General features: G+C 38.8%; 1 protein-coding gene across 12 annotated transcripts in view; it reads left to right on the plus strand.

The window, feature by feature from the left end:
- Positions 1-13,650, plus strand: part of ptprk (protein tyrosine phosphatase receptor type K) — a 108,579-nt gene that overhangs the window by 55,679 nt on the left and 39,250 nt on the right. For all 12 annotated transcript variants that reach the window (XM_075459143.1, XM_075459144.1, XM_075459145.1 and 9 more), the window contains 2 exons: positions 5,386-5,498; positions 5,923-6,103. In XM_075459143.1, the coding sequence (XP_075315258.1) occupies positions 5,386-5,498; positions 5,923-6,103 (294 nt within the window). The remainder of the gene's footprint in view (positions 1-5,385; positions 5,499-5,922; positions 6,104-13,650) is intronic.

Below are 13,650 nucleotides of genomic sequence, written 5' to 3' on the forward strand. Positions count from 1 at the left end.
CCTCAGCCAAGTTTTCAAGAACGCTCTGCAGATACTAAACATTGACTTGGAAACACTACCTACCATTGACAGGTCATCCAGGAATCCTTACCTTTGGGTGTAAGAACAACCTCCTTGCTGCATCACTGAAGTCCTGCAGACATGCTTCCTTGAACTCTGAAGAGATTAATCCTTTGCTAATCCATTCACACAGTTTATAAATCTGGGGGCATAGATAGCAAAACATTAGACACTGATATCCAATATGTGTTCACAGACCAGTGTTCACATGGTCAGCGTGCATGACTTGATAATATTTCATGCTCATAAACAGATAGTACAGATTCAACATCCCCTCCACCACTACTGAATTACAGCTCAATGTAGTTAGTTAAGCAAGTACTTACTCTTTGCTTTGGAAACAAGTTTGAGGTCATGGACAAAGTAACCTTTACAGTTTGTATTAGTACAAATGCAGAGAGTATACAGAAAAAAAAAGCTTCACATATGAATGAATTCATAGAAAAAGTGCAGACATTTCTACAGACTTGTTTAAAAGTCCATTTGAGTCTTTGCTATTTTCCTCTCTAGTTTTCTTTTTTTATATTTTAAGTTATGAATAAGTTTGTATTTTTTGTATCTTGTGGGGTTGTCAAATTCCTTTCCCTATCAAATCTACTTTCACTGTGTTTGACTGATTAAATGTAAGCCCCAGATGCAATATAGACTAATGAGGAGAGGCCATGTGTAATGTTAGTGTAGATGCGTGTTAGCCAATCTTGTTTGAATGTGTGTGCACGTGCTCTGTCTCCTCGTGTGGGTGCCTATGTGAAGCGCTCCATTGTTGTCTGTGTGTACATGGCATAGGCTGTATGTGAGTGTAGGTGAATGGAAACGATGTGTGTGCTCTAGCTGTCATGTGCATCTGACATGTGGTTAATAAGGTGTCACCAATGTGTGTTTGAGATGGGATGCTTTATTCATTCACATCCAATAGCTTACATATTCAATTTATCTCCTAGGGAGAGACAGGGTAGGAGGGCATGGAGAGAGGGGGTAAAGGAGGAGGATATTTGGAGAGGATGATATGAAAGTTACAGAAAAGAAGGGGGGAAATGGAGATGGAGGCACAAAGAGAAGAGTGAAGATGTTGGAGAAAAGTTAAATGTAAATAGTCAGCTCATTATCCAAAGAATATCCATATCAGAATCAAGAATATGTCTGAATATGTAAACAGCGGAGCAGAGTCGTGTTTATTATTCTGCATAGAGATGACAGAGGAGAAAGAAATGAGAAATCAAAGTAGAAGCAAGCACCATGAATATGAATATTAAATGAGGTATCTCAGATAATAGAGCTCTTACACTGTACCATGGTAAGGGCTCAGCTGTCTCTGTCACTTGACCTTAACGCTGCCATCTAGAAATGAACCAATTTGTTGGGTTTTTTGGTCAAGAAAGTCTGTCAGTTTTGGAAATGCACTTTTTCAGCTGGATCTTGCTGATTTAGTAAGAATATATAAGTGGCTAATGTTTATTTATTGGAAACATCTTTTCTGGAATATGAAAAGGCAAAGGGGAGAGAGATGAGGAATCTACACGGCAGGAGACGAGATGTGTCTAAACATGAATAGATGACCAAACCGCAGAAACAAAAATACATTCAGGTTCAGTCGGAAGCATTCAGGGCAGAGCAGCTTGTTTGATTGCCATCAGTTTGAATTACAGCCACCAAATATAATTTTAGAGCTTTGAGGGATATTGGCAATTATAAATATTGATTTTGGGTCATGTTAGAAAGATATCACAATAAAAGAATGAGGACTGCATGTATGCATGTTGAAGAAGAGGAGCCTCATGTTTATTTATTAGAGATATCAGATGGGAGATGAGAGCCAGATAGAAATCAAAGAAACCCGAAATGTGTTTATTTCACTTTTTGAAAAGTATGCATGTTGGAGATTTGAGGCTCCTGCAGGACATTGATGGCCATGAATATGGACAGAGTTAAGTTGCATTGGTAATATTTTTACTCTGAATATTTTACTCTTTAATATTTATTTATTATGAGATTGAGGCAAGAGGGAAAATGTTGCAGAATGGGATATTACTGGAGGAATCATGATGTGATAGGGGTATGATGAACAGGGAAATGGAAGAAAAACCCTGAGCTGCATGCCAAAATGTATGAATGGTATACATTCAAAATGTTTGGCAGAGGGACTCTAACCCAGGTTTCATCCTCAAAGCCTGAAAAGTGGTCCACTGGGAGATTGGCTGGGTGCAGAAACACACAGGCATAGTCTATTGATATTTATAACATGTAGATGACAAAGATGGGCCATCATCGTGTGTTGAAGCTGTCAAGATCAGAGAAGAAAAACACATTTAGCAGGCAGATGGGTGACAGGGGAGCAGGAGAGGTGTGACATGGGATTTCCGTATGATTCTTACACATAAATGCTTTTTTTTTTACTACAGCAGAAATATGAAATGATAAATGCATAATCCTTTGAACTAATTTAATCATTAGTATTTTTAGACTATGAAAAGGCAGAGAATATTGAAATGGAGCAGTATATCACAACACAAGGTGACATCTTACAGGCCATGTTAAAAAAAAAATTGAATAGCATTTATATTTTTTAATATTTCTCAGTCACCTGCTATTCAAAATCCTTAAAATAAGTGTACAGTATTACAACTTAGAGCAAATCTCTGGAGTCCAGTTTTAAAAACAAAGTGCTACAGATGTATTTTAGTCCTAACGAAGGTTAAGCAGCCTTAAGCCTAAGTTTCAACACTGGATGGATGGATGATGGCAAGCAGCAGCTCTGCCATTACAAGTTTTACTGTAGATAAACAACATGCGAGGTATAAGAGAGTTCGACTGAGTGTGTATATGTGCTTGTGTGTCACTTTTAGTTTGGTCAGAAGGAAGCTCAAATAAAGCCATGCCCTCTGGTTCCTATGGTGACAGAGTGCATCATCACGCCAGCTCGTATCTTACGCACACATGCACGTGCACACACATACATCACCATGCCAGCTTGCGTTACACACAAGCGATGGCCTAGAAATCTCTCGCAATATTACTGTCACACACATGAATACAAACAAACGCATGTATCAGTCTTATGCAAACACACAGCCGGCTTGAATTCATACAACTGTCTTCAGCATGTAATGGTCCATGTTTAAAATGTCTCCTTCTCCTTTTTAACCTATCATCCGTGCAGACACACACACACACACACACAGTCTCTTAAGTAATAGTGACAGGGGGAGCTTCAGGCGTTACAGAAAACCTACTTCCACTGTTAGCTGTTGTTGCAACTGAAACACTCGCACAACTTGTACACATTCTGTGCGGTCAGATGTCCTCTAGCTAGTTCCCTGGTGATGTCAGCAGTGGTTTGGGAAAGCTAAACTTTATTGACAAGGTTGCTGACAATGGTCAACAAAGAAGAACATGCCTACTGGGCACTGGCCAGTGAAATATCTGTATGCCTTCTTTCCTCTTGTCTTTCCTTGTGTTGCTCAGCCTGTCTCTGTGATGATGTTTATTCCCATCTTTATAAAACTTAGACGAGAAAATCCACCAAAACATATTTTGTGGAATGATACTACAATGAAATTAATCACATACATGGATTAGGTCAGAACTGAAATTTGAAGGTTTTCCAGTGTTGCTTTTTTTGTTATCATCATTTCCATTTAACCCAAAAACTAAAAAAAAAGAAAAAAAATGAGGAGAGGGTTAACACATGCAATTAATAATGAAAAAGATTGAGACAACAAACCCACCACTGATAATTTGTTGTGTTTTTAGGTCAACTGCACACATGACAAGTGATGGAGCACAGAAGAAGAAAATATAAACTGAACTCATTTCAGCTCTTGTATGTTTTTCTCTGGAGTCACATTATGACCCAGTTATTTTCTTCAGTGTTTCATTTCCATTTCTTTTGTTTATCTTTTAGTTATTTAATATGTTTTAAAGAGGCACACAGTATACTGTCTATTCAGGTTAACACACGAGCAGCCAAATCTCATGGTTTTTATACTGTATAAAATACATCCGTGAGGCTTTACTCCATTTCTTTATCTGCTTCTTAATCATCAAGTTGTTTACTTTGCTTATTTGATAGTGTTACGAGCTGTCGTATTGTTGACGTTGTTAGTTTTATGAAGTCACTTCAACATTCATTATCTGGATTCAGCTCCTTTCACCTGTGCTTTTGTGTGTGTGCATCTGTGTGTCTGTGTTTGCAAATGTGCATGTGCTGTCAAACTTCACTGTTTCATCTGTTGCTAAAAAGAGTCTTCCCAGCGTGAACCTCTATGACAGCCACATTCAGCACACAAAAATGTCACACACAAGCACACACAAAGTAAAAAAGTGGAGAAAGCAATGCAAACTATAACCATTATTGGAGCAAAATAAACAGTAACACACAGGCACACATATTTAATTTAGAATACAGTGCTGGCTTTGATACGGTGTGATTGAGGCTAGCAAAAAAAGGCCTGAAAAAAGCACTTTTTCCTATCTTCATACAGATAATAATGTTGGCCGATGGAGTGTTTAAGGATGTGTGTCAGAGATTAATCTATATGATTGACTGTATGTCAGAAAGATCATAGTCGACGTGTGTATGTGTGTGTGGAGAATGATTAATTTATGTGTTTGTGTGTGTTTGCATGTGTCAAGTAGATGACTCTTTGATGCACTGTGTGCATTGGCACTATGTTTTAAGGTGGGAGTGACAGAAAAGATGGGGGTAGCGGGGTAGATGTTCAGGAGGAGCAGATTTACTCTGCTCTTCCTTGACCTGAACCACATCAATCACAGTTATACTTTAAGTCTGCTGTGTGTAATGTTTACAATTGAAATGCTAACAAAATCATAGACAATATGATAGTGGAACTGTAAAAGAAAAATAGAGTCTTCTCCGTTATTTCAATCTTGTTGCATTGAGTAAATAGGAATAGATAAATAGATAAATTACTTTAATCTGAGGGCCATTTAAAGTTAGGCTTCTTGTTTTCATAAGTGATCAGTCCCAAGTTTCAGCAAAATTTCCGTTTGAATTTCCGTGTGGCTCTTTTAAAGTGTCCTCTGCATGACCATACATGTTAAACTAATTATTTCACCTGGGAGTTCCCACAGCTCAGCAGTCCTATTATTACAGAGTAGTATAGCTACCTCTTAGGATACCTCTAATTATTTGTGCCTTTATTAAAGTTGTCATTGTTCACTGTTGGCAGTTTATTAAAGATTTAAAAGAAAAGTTACATTTCTGTGCTCTCTTCTGTTGTGATTTTGTTTCAGCTCATTTATTCCTCATTATATAGAACTTTTAAACCATACACTTATATTTTGTTCTTTGTCTTCACTCCTCAGAGCCTCCACACCCCATTGCCCCACCTCAGCTGCTGGGTGTTGGCCCTACGTACCTTCTAATTCAGCTCAACGCTAACTCCATATTCGGTGATGGACCTATTATACTAAAAGAGGTGTGTAGTCTGTGAAACACTATGCATTTAAGCAACACTATGTGTGTGAAAACATTATAATATGGCTCATTTAAAGAAATAATGCAAATGCTAAGCAAGTCTCTGCAATACCATTTGTTCTTTTTAAATCACAGTAAGGAAAAAAATAGCATCTAAGAGTCATCTACAAGCGACTTTTTATAGATTATAGGTCTTGGCATTCATTTGCTCTTAACAGAGACTAAGATGAAAATTCAGTACCACTCTTGTTTTCCGCTCAAAATATTAGGCCATAGTGAGCAGAGAGTAAAGGTGTAAGTCAGGTGCTAATAAGGATTAACTGTGAAGAGTATTGTAGGCTACCGTTACATTATCAGTATCGGTATGTAACCTTTGAGAAAGTATTGTATTGACTTAACATGCCATGTTTGATCCTTTCCTTTAGGTTGAGTACCGAATGACATCAGGCAGCTGGATAGAGACTCACGCTGTGAATTCTCCCAACTACAAGTTATGGCACCTGGACCCAGACACAGAGTACGAGATCAGAGTGTTACTGACCAGACCAGGAGAGGGAGGGACAGGAAAATCTGGACCACCACTCATTACTCGAACCAAATGTGCAGGTAGAACATCAACAGTTTTGCAAGAAAAACAAAGAAAGGCTGAGTTTAGTTGGATTCTCAAGTGTGCAAAGTTTTTTTTCCCCGTCTCGTCTGATTATTTATCGATCTGTCCATCGACTGTTGTTCTTTTTGTCTTGGTATCTATATTATTGTTGGTGGAGAATTATTTATAGAATGAGCAGGCAGGCAGAGGAGAGGAGTAGTGAGGGGTGGAATCGGAGAGGAAAGATGGGGAGAGCCTCAGTCAGTCTGTGGTTGCTCAGTGATCTGAGAGAGAGCGATTAAAAAAAGTTTTGTTTTTTTACACCTTTTGTCACTTTTTACCCTGCTTTTTCTTTACTTCTCTCACCTCACACATGCTTTCTTCCTCTTTTCTCTCATATCTTCAACTCCTTCTATCTATCTATCTGTCTTTCTGCTTCATTCCAAGTCACTGGCTTTCCCCCTTTTCACCCTGCTTCTCCCTACCCGCCTCTTTCACTCTCTGTGGATCAATAGACGGAGGGCAGAAACACTGTCTGACATTTGTAGAAATAAACGACTGAAATATAAACACTGCTAGCCTCAGGGAGAGAGACGGCGCAAGTGAAAAAAAGGTTGATATGAAAGAGAAAGAGACAGAAATAAAAGCAATGAGCTTGAATGAGAAACAGAATAAGAGAGCAACAGAGAGATGATGAAAAACAATAAGGCTGGAAAAGAAAGAGAAGAGAGAATAGGAGCGGGGCAAGAGAGTGCAAGAGGCGAGAGAATGATGAAACTGGAGAATGAAAATGAAAGAGATGAAAACTCATAACCACAGGGGCTGACTGATGTCTGCCAACCTGTGTGTGTTCATGTGTGTGTGTGAATGGATCTGTATGTGTGAGTTTGTGGGTGTGTTTGCGTTTATTAACAGAGAGGAAGTCAGACTTGTTCAGGCGACTCATGAATTGAATGGTTTCCTGTTTGACAGGAAGAGGAAATTAATCTTCTCCTCGTTAAAGCTGGAACACATCAACATCAACTCATTGTAATCTGTGTGATGTACTGATAAAAGAAAATAGGGTCTAATGATAAAATCCACTTTAGAACTGAAAATGTTTCCCATATTTTGCTAATTCGCAAAAAAAAAAAACTGTGTACTAAGTGATAATCATATGACGGAAGATTCCATGATCTTTATCTGTTTTCTATTATATTTTTCTATAACATTCTTAAATGCACTTTTTTTTAGATTGGATAAAAAGACACATTTTCTCTAGATCACAATCAGTAACACTGTAATCCAGCTTTTCATATGACACTTTATGGTTTCACGGTTGTTAATGCAACAGACTGTTAATTGACAGGATGCTGTAACTTCCTCAGGTAGCCTAACACTACAGAAGGTTTTTTTTTGTTTAATCTGCAGTATTTTCAGCATTTTTAAATAAGCTAACCAGCTACCAAAGATTCCATGCAAAGTCTAGGGACTATGGTTGGAAAAACCATTAGTTGACTAATAAACAGATCACTGCAATTAGAATATATTGAGTAGTAAAATATGCAGTGCTTCACATAAGTTTACTTTTAGCCAGTGGAAAACCCTTTTAGTATAACTTGCTGTTAGTTTAACTGAACAATCTGCTGCAAACAGAAATTCCGCCCCTGATACAAGCATACATAGACTTACATTTCTACAGTGCACGATAATACATGAAATTCGAGTACTATACAGAATACTACATTAATTGGGTCAAATCCATTTTGGGCCATAAATGAATATATAGCATACACAGAGATTAGTTGATGATGACACTAAGTGGCTATTTTCGCTTTGCTCTGCTGACTATTTTTATTGAAGTGGTATCTTCTTTCCTGTTCATGTTTCTGTCGCCACACTCGCACATATGCAAATGCACACGGCCCCTTGGAGTTGGATTGAGTGTGTTTGTGTTTGCTATGAGAGTGAGACACACACAGACATGGGGTGGAAATGTTATTTAAATGGTAATGATTCCTTAGCTTTTTCTGTTTGGTTAGGTCTGTCTGATCCCACCACCTGTAGTTTACTGAATATTTACTTTGATACAGTATAATAAAGTCATGGATGCACACTCACACCGCAAAACCCAGGCACTGACGTCAGGCATAAGCCAGAGCGTGCCACAGCACGAAACACTGTTTAATTAAAAACCAATAAAGTTAATAAAATCCTGGACAGACATCACACACTCTGCTGAGCAGTTGATATGATAACAGGAAAGATTTAATCTTTTCTCCATTCTTTTCTCCTCACATCTATTTTCATTTCTTGCTTCCCAGTTGTTGTTTTTTTTTTGTCTCTACTTCTTTCGCATGCCCAGTCCATCTCTCCACTCCGGCTTTTTCTCGATTTTTCTTCTGTGGTGATGTATTGCTCTTGTCTGAAGGGTGAAAAATAATCAACTTGAAGTGAAGAGTAGTGAGTGTGAGTGTGTGCGTGTGTGTCACCGAAGAAGGTGATGAAGTAGCTTTTAATCCAAATCCTGAATTTTCTGCTGAAACCTCTTGGTCATGGCAGGTTAGACACACACACACACACACACACACACACACACGCACACACACACACACACACACACACACACGCACACACACACACACACTAAAACCATAGTAATGCAGACATGCGCACACACAGAGCAGAAACACACAGACAGAAATGTGAAGGCGCACACCCACAGTTCAAGAGAGGCCCAGTATTTCATGTATGTTGCACAAACTCAGCATCACATGGATTTATAAAAGAAAAAAGAATCACAAAACACACATTTCCACACACATAAGCACAGATTTTGTTGAAAGCTCACACAATACCCCATATGTTTATCTCGCTATACACCCTCGCACACAGCAGTCAGCACTGCAACACTTATGGGACAAACCCTTAAAATGGCAGCCCATTGATTATGGACACTGTGCTACCTTCACATGTGTGGTAATTCACAGTTGTATGTAATGTTCGACAACAACAATGAGATATTGGAGACTGATTTTCAGAAGACTAAATATAAATTATTTTATAACGAAACACTTTTCCTATTCTGAGGCAGTGTAATCTATACAGTATAAAGTAAGATGCACGGAAGAATCCTTTTCTTTGTTTTTAAAGTCTTCTGATATCACAGGCTTACTGTAAGACTGTAAGTCTTAGTTATCGAATCCATTTAATCAACAAACAATGTTTGGATCCCAGTTAGATGTTCCTGAGTTTGTTTGAATATGTGCTCTGCAACTTATTTTGAGTCAGTCTCGTGCTGCACACAAATATCCTTCTGTTAATATCACCACCTAAAATAGTTCCCATCCTAATCCAATGTATGGAAAATGACTTAATCTTCTTTTAAAACTGGAAGTGGATCTTGTTCAGGAGTGATGGCAGATTGGGGCTTCGTCCGCTGTAATGAGGGTGCTGCTCCGGCCCATTGTGGTGAAGAGGGAGCTGAATTAGAAGGCGAAGCTTTCAATTTACTGGTTCATCTTTGTTCCAGCCCTCACCTATGGTCACGAGATCTGAGTAGTGACCGAAAGAACAAGATCTCGGATAAAAGCGGTTGAAATGGGTTTCTTTCGGAGAGTATCTGGGCTCAGCCTTAGAGATATAAGGTAATGAGCTCGGCCGCATCGAAAAAAGTCAGCTGAGGTGGTTCGGGCATCTGGTAAGGATGCCTCTTGGTCCCCTCTCTTTGGAGGTTTTCCGGGCACGTCCTGCTGCGAGGAGGCACTGGGGCAGACCCAGAACTCGCTGGAGGGATTATACGTCCCTTCTGGCCTGGGAACGCTTTGGGATCCCCAGGAGGAGCTGGAGAGCGTCTCTGGGGAGCGGGATGCCTGGGTTTCTCTTCTGAACCTGTTGCCTCCGTGACCCGACCTCAGATAAGCAGATGAAAATGGATGGATGGATCTGGACATTTTGTTTTAATAAGTTGATTAGATTTGATCTATTAATACTTTATTCTACCTATGTATTTCTATGTAGCCACCCTGCCCAGGGTGTGTGTCGGTTTCTTCTTTTTTTTTTCTTTTCAGCTTTGTAATTACAACAACCCCCACTGCAGTGACTGCATTATGGACAAGTCTTAATCCATACCCTCATGCAGTCATTTAAAAAGCTACAATTTAAAATAAATTATCTGCTGTATTATAATTATGTGGACAGCTTCCCATCAACAAATAAAACTAGTGGCTTTGATATTCTTTCTATCGAAAGGCCAACAGGCACGCCTTAGGTTGCTAAAGTAAGTCACTTTGTAAAGAGCTCTAAGGACGAATTATTTTTCACGTCATTTCTGACCAGAGTAAGGATTTTTTTTATTAAAGCCATAATGTGTAATATTTCACGTTGTCTATTAACAAATTTGAGTCTTATCATTCACAAGTATTACCTCAATCGTTATTAATTACCTCCATCACAAAAGTGCAGTGTTCTTATATTCTTTATATTCAGCATGCGAATGTACATAAGAGTGTTACACCCCAATGGATGTCGCCATGTTTCTCCGCCATTTTTAAACTACGGGATTTGTAGAAGGACATGTCATCAGCTTCGCATTTTCCGTTTACACATTGGAAACGGAAAATGCGAAGCTGATGACATGTCCTTCTACAAATCCCGTAGTTTTAAAATGGCGGAGCGACATGGAGACATTCATTGTCCGTGAAATATTACACATTATAGCTTTAACTAAATGGCCTCTCGTCCACATTTCACTGCCTTTTTAACAGAGAATGATGTCGGTTTTGTGAATTTTGGTTGCATTTAGATAAAGAAAAAGAAACAATAAAACCAGGTTTGATTTCGGGTGGCGTTAGTTGTGATTAATAAATTGCTATTTAATGTTAGTGTGTAGTTCCATCCAATCAGACCCACAGCTCACTCTTCGTTTCCAGCTTCAAAAGACCTCAAGATGGTGATAGCCAAAACACTGAACTTGAGACTAGTTAGCATCTTGGTTGCAATGCCAATCTATTTTGTGGGGACTATGTGAGGAAAAAAACTCTTGGACAAGGCTTGGATCAGTTGCTACTTTTCTAATTAGCTTCCGCTTAGTCAAATAACAATCTTATTGCATGTGGCTTGCAAGTGCAAATTGAAAGCATAGTGCAGCGCAAAAATTCATTGTTTCTGTTTTTTCTTGAAAAAAAAAAGAAGGGCAAATGCAATGCTAAAGACTGAATGAATAGAGTGAGTTCATTTTTCTTCTTCATGACAGTGGCAGGATTACGAGGAACTAATTGGACAGATTAACTTGGGTTTAGCTGCATCTCCTGTCAGCCTTTTCTGTTTCACCCCCTGCTACCCTGTCCCTCTTTCTCTTCCATGCTGTTTTTAATATTTCCTCTCTTTTCTTAATGCTTTTACAGTGTAGCTGTTTATTTATTGGCTCTTTCAAATGCTTCATGTTGAGAAACATGGTTATGTTGCCTTTAGCGCAGTCCTGTTTAATTTAGTTTTATTTCCCCTTCTTTTGTTTCCCATTCTTTAATTCCAACCTCTGGATTCTGCTGATATGAAGCTTTCTGTCCTTGGTGTTATTGTTGGTGTTTATTGGTATTGTTGTTGTTTTCAAAGCTCCATCTGTGAAGAACAAAGCCTTTTAGTTTCAACATGAATCCAGCCATTTGTCTGTCTACCGGAGGAGGGGAAGGGGACAAGGCAGGCTCTGTGGTTTGCCTTTGGACTTGGTCCCGTTTGACTCTGGCCACATTCCAAACTAGTTATCGTTTCTCCCCGTTCCACCTCTCTGTCGCTCGCTTACCCTCTCTCATCTTTCTCTCTCTGCTCCCTTTATCTGTCCCTTGCTCCCTCCAGATGCAGTTTGATTTTTTTCATGCATTGCTCTGTTTTTACACTCTTCTTTATTTGATTTCTATGCTGTTCCTCTCGCTTCTATTTTTCTTTTTTTACTTGATTTCAATGATGTTCCTCTCGCTTCTTTCTTTCTTTCTTTCTTTCTTTCTTTCTTTCTTTCTTTCTTTCTTTCTTTCTTTCTTTCTTCCTTCCTTTCTCTTTGTCTCTTCTACGTACCTGGCTCTCTACCTGCTTTGACTATCTGCAGTAAATACAGATAAGCAGCTGTGCATTATGGGTCAGGAGGGGGATGGGGTCTTGAAATGGTGGTTGTGTGTGTTGTGGAGAAATAAATCTGTTTACATGGTCACATTGTAGGGATCCACCTTTTGTAAATTTGACAGTTAAAGGTCAGGGGTAGGCAAGTAGTAATTATGATTATGGTCATGGTTAAAGGCAAGTCTCCAGTAAATTCATGTAATGCCTGAAGTGATGGAAACATGGCTTTGTGTGTGTGTGTGTGCTTGCATGAATGCATGTGTGAGACAAGCACAAAGTCATAAATTTTGTTTTAATTCCTTGTTGAAGATCATCTCACTGTGGGGCAGTGTAGGCATCAAGAGACCCTGAAATCAATACTATTTATTACATTGCCCAATCTGTGTGTGTGTGTGTGTGTTCCTATGGTAAGGTTTATGGGGAGGATCACAGGTATTGATTTGAACAGGCAGAGAGACAGAGAGGACTGAGACAAATGAGTAAGAAGCAGAAATAGAGGGGGAGACAGGCAGAGAAAGAAGCAGGTCTCCCTCTTTCACTATTTAAATGTCAACTATCCAGTAACTGGATGAAGCCAAAATGAAATGTTCTGACCCTCCAGCTATTAACACACAAATGCACACACCGTAGAGCAATAATATTTACTAAGCAGAAAATTACCTGCATAACTTTCCTTTCTTTGTTTTTTCTCCCCCTTTTCTCATTTTCTATCTGTATATATTTTTTATTTAGAGATCTGTATCTAAATGATTTAGCAAACCTCAGTGTGTATTGTGCTTTGGCTTAATGTGTATGGACTGTATGTGAAAGTTGTGTTTGTCCTTGACGATAAGTTCTTATTATGAGAAGTTTCAGTGTGATGCGCTCACACACAAACACTAAACTCGGATGCTCTGCCAGATTTAATCTTTATTTTGCCACAACCTTAAGCGTGTGTGCACTTGGGTAACAATCGAGTGTGAGTCTGCGCGCTCATGAGTTTCTGTGCCAGTGTGTGTGAGTGACAGGCAGATAATGGGTTGTCAGAAGAAACGACCAGTTTGTGTCCTTGTGTTGTCTTCCCTGAGACAGGAAGGCCCAGGGAAAAATAATCAAAGACAAAGACGAGGAGGGTTTGGGGACAGTCTAGTGTCTCTATTTAACCCTAATCCCTGATAGGGGACATTTTTGTCCACTTGGGGTGAACTTTCTCCTCTAATTTCACACTGTAGATAGTGATACTCATCATATTTGGTCCAGTTGTGTATTTTTGACTATTTTTTCGAATTTCAAACACACATCATATACAATGCAATTTTTCATTGTGTAAAAAAAAAACTCCTTAATTTCTGAAAAGGGACATTTTTGTCCCCTTTTAAAACTACCTAAAAACATCATATATTAATATTTTTTTCCACTTTTTTTTTCATAAATCTTTTATTCCACTTCAGTTCTGATCATAACTACCAAGTTTTCAATTATTTTCAAAAAAATT

Source organism: Odontesthes bonariensis, chromosome 24 (assembly GCF_027942865.1).
Source record: "Odontesthes bonariensis isolate fOdoBon6 chromosome 24, fOdoBon6.hap1, whole genome shotgun sequence".
NCBI classification, from domain to species: Eukaryota; Metazoa; Chordata; class Actinopteri; order Atheriniformes; family Atherinopsidae; genus Odontesthes; species Odontesthes bonariensis.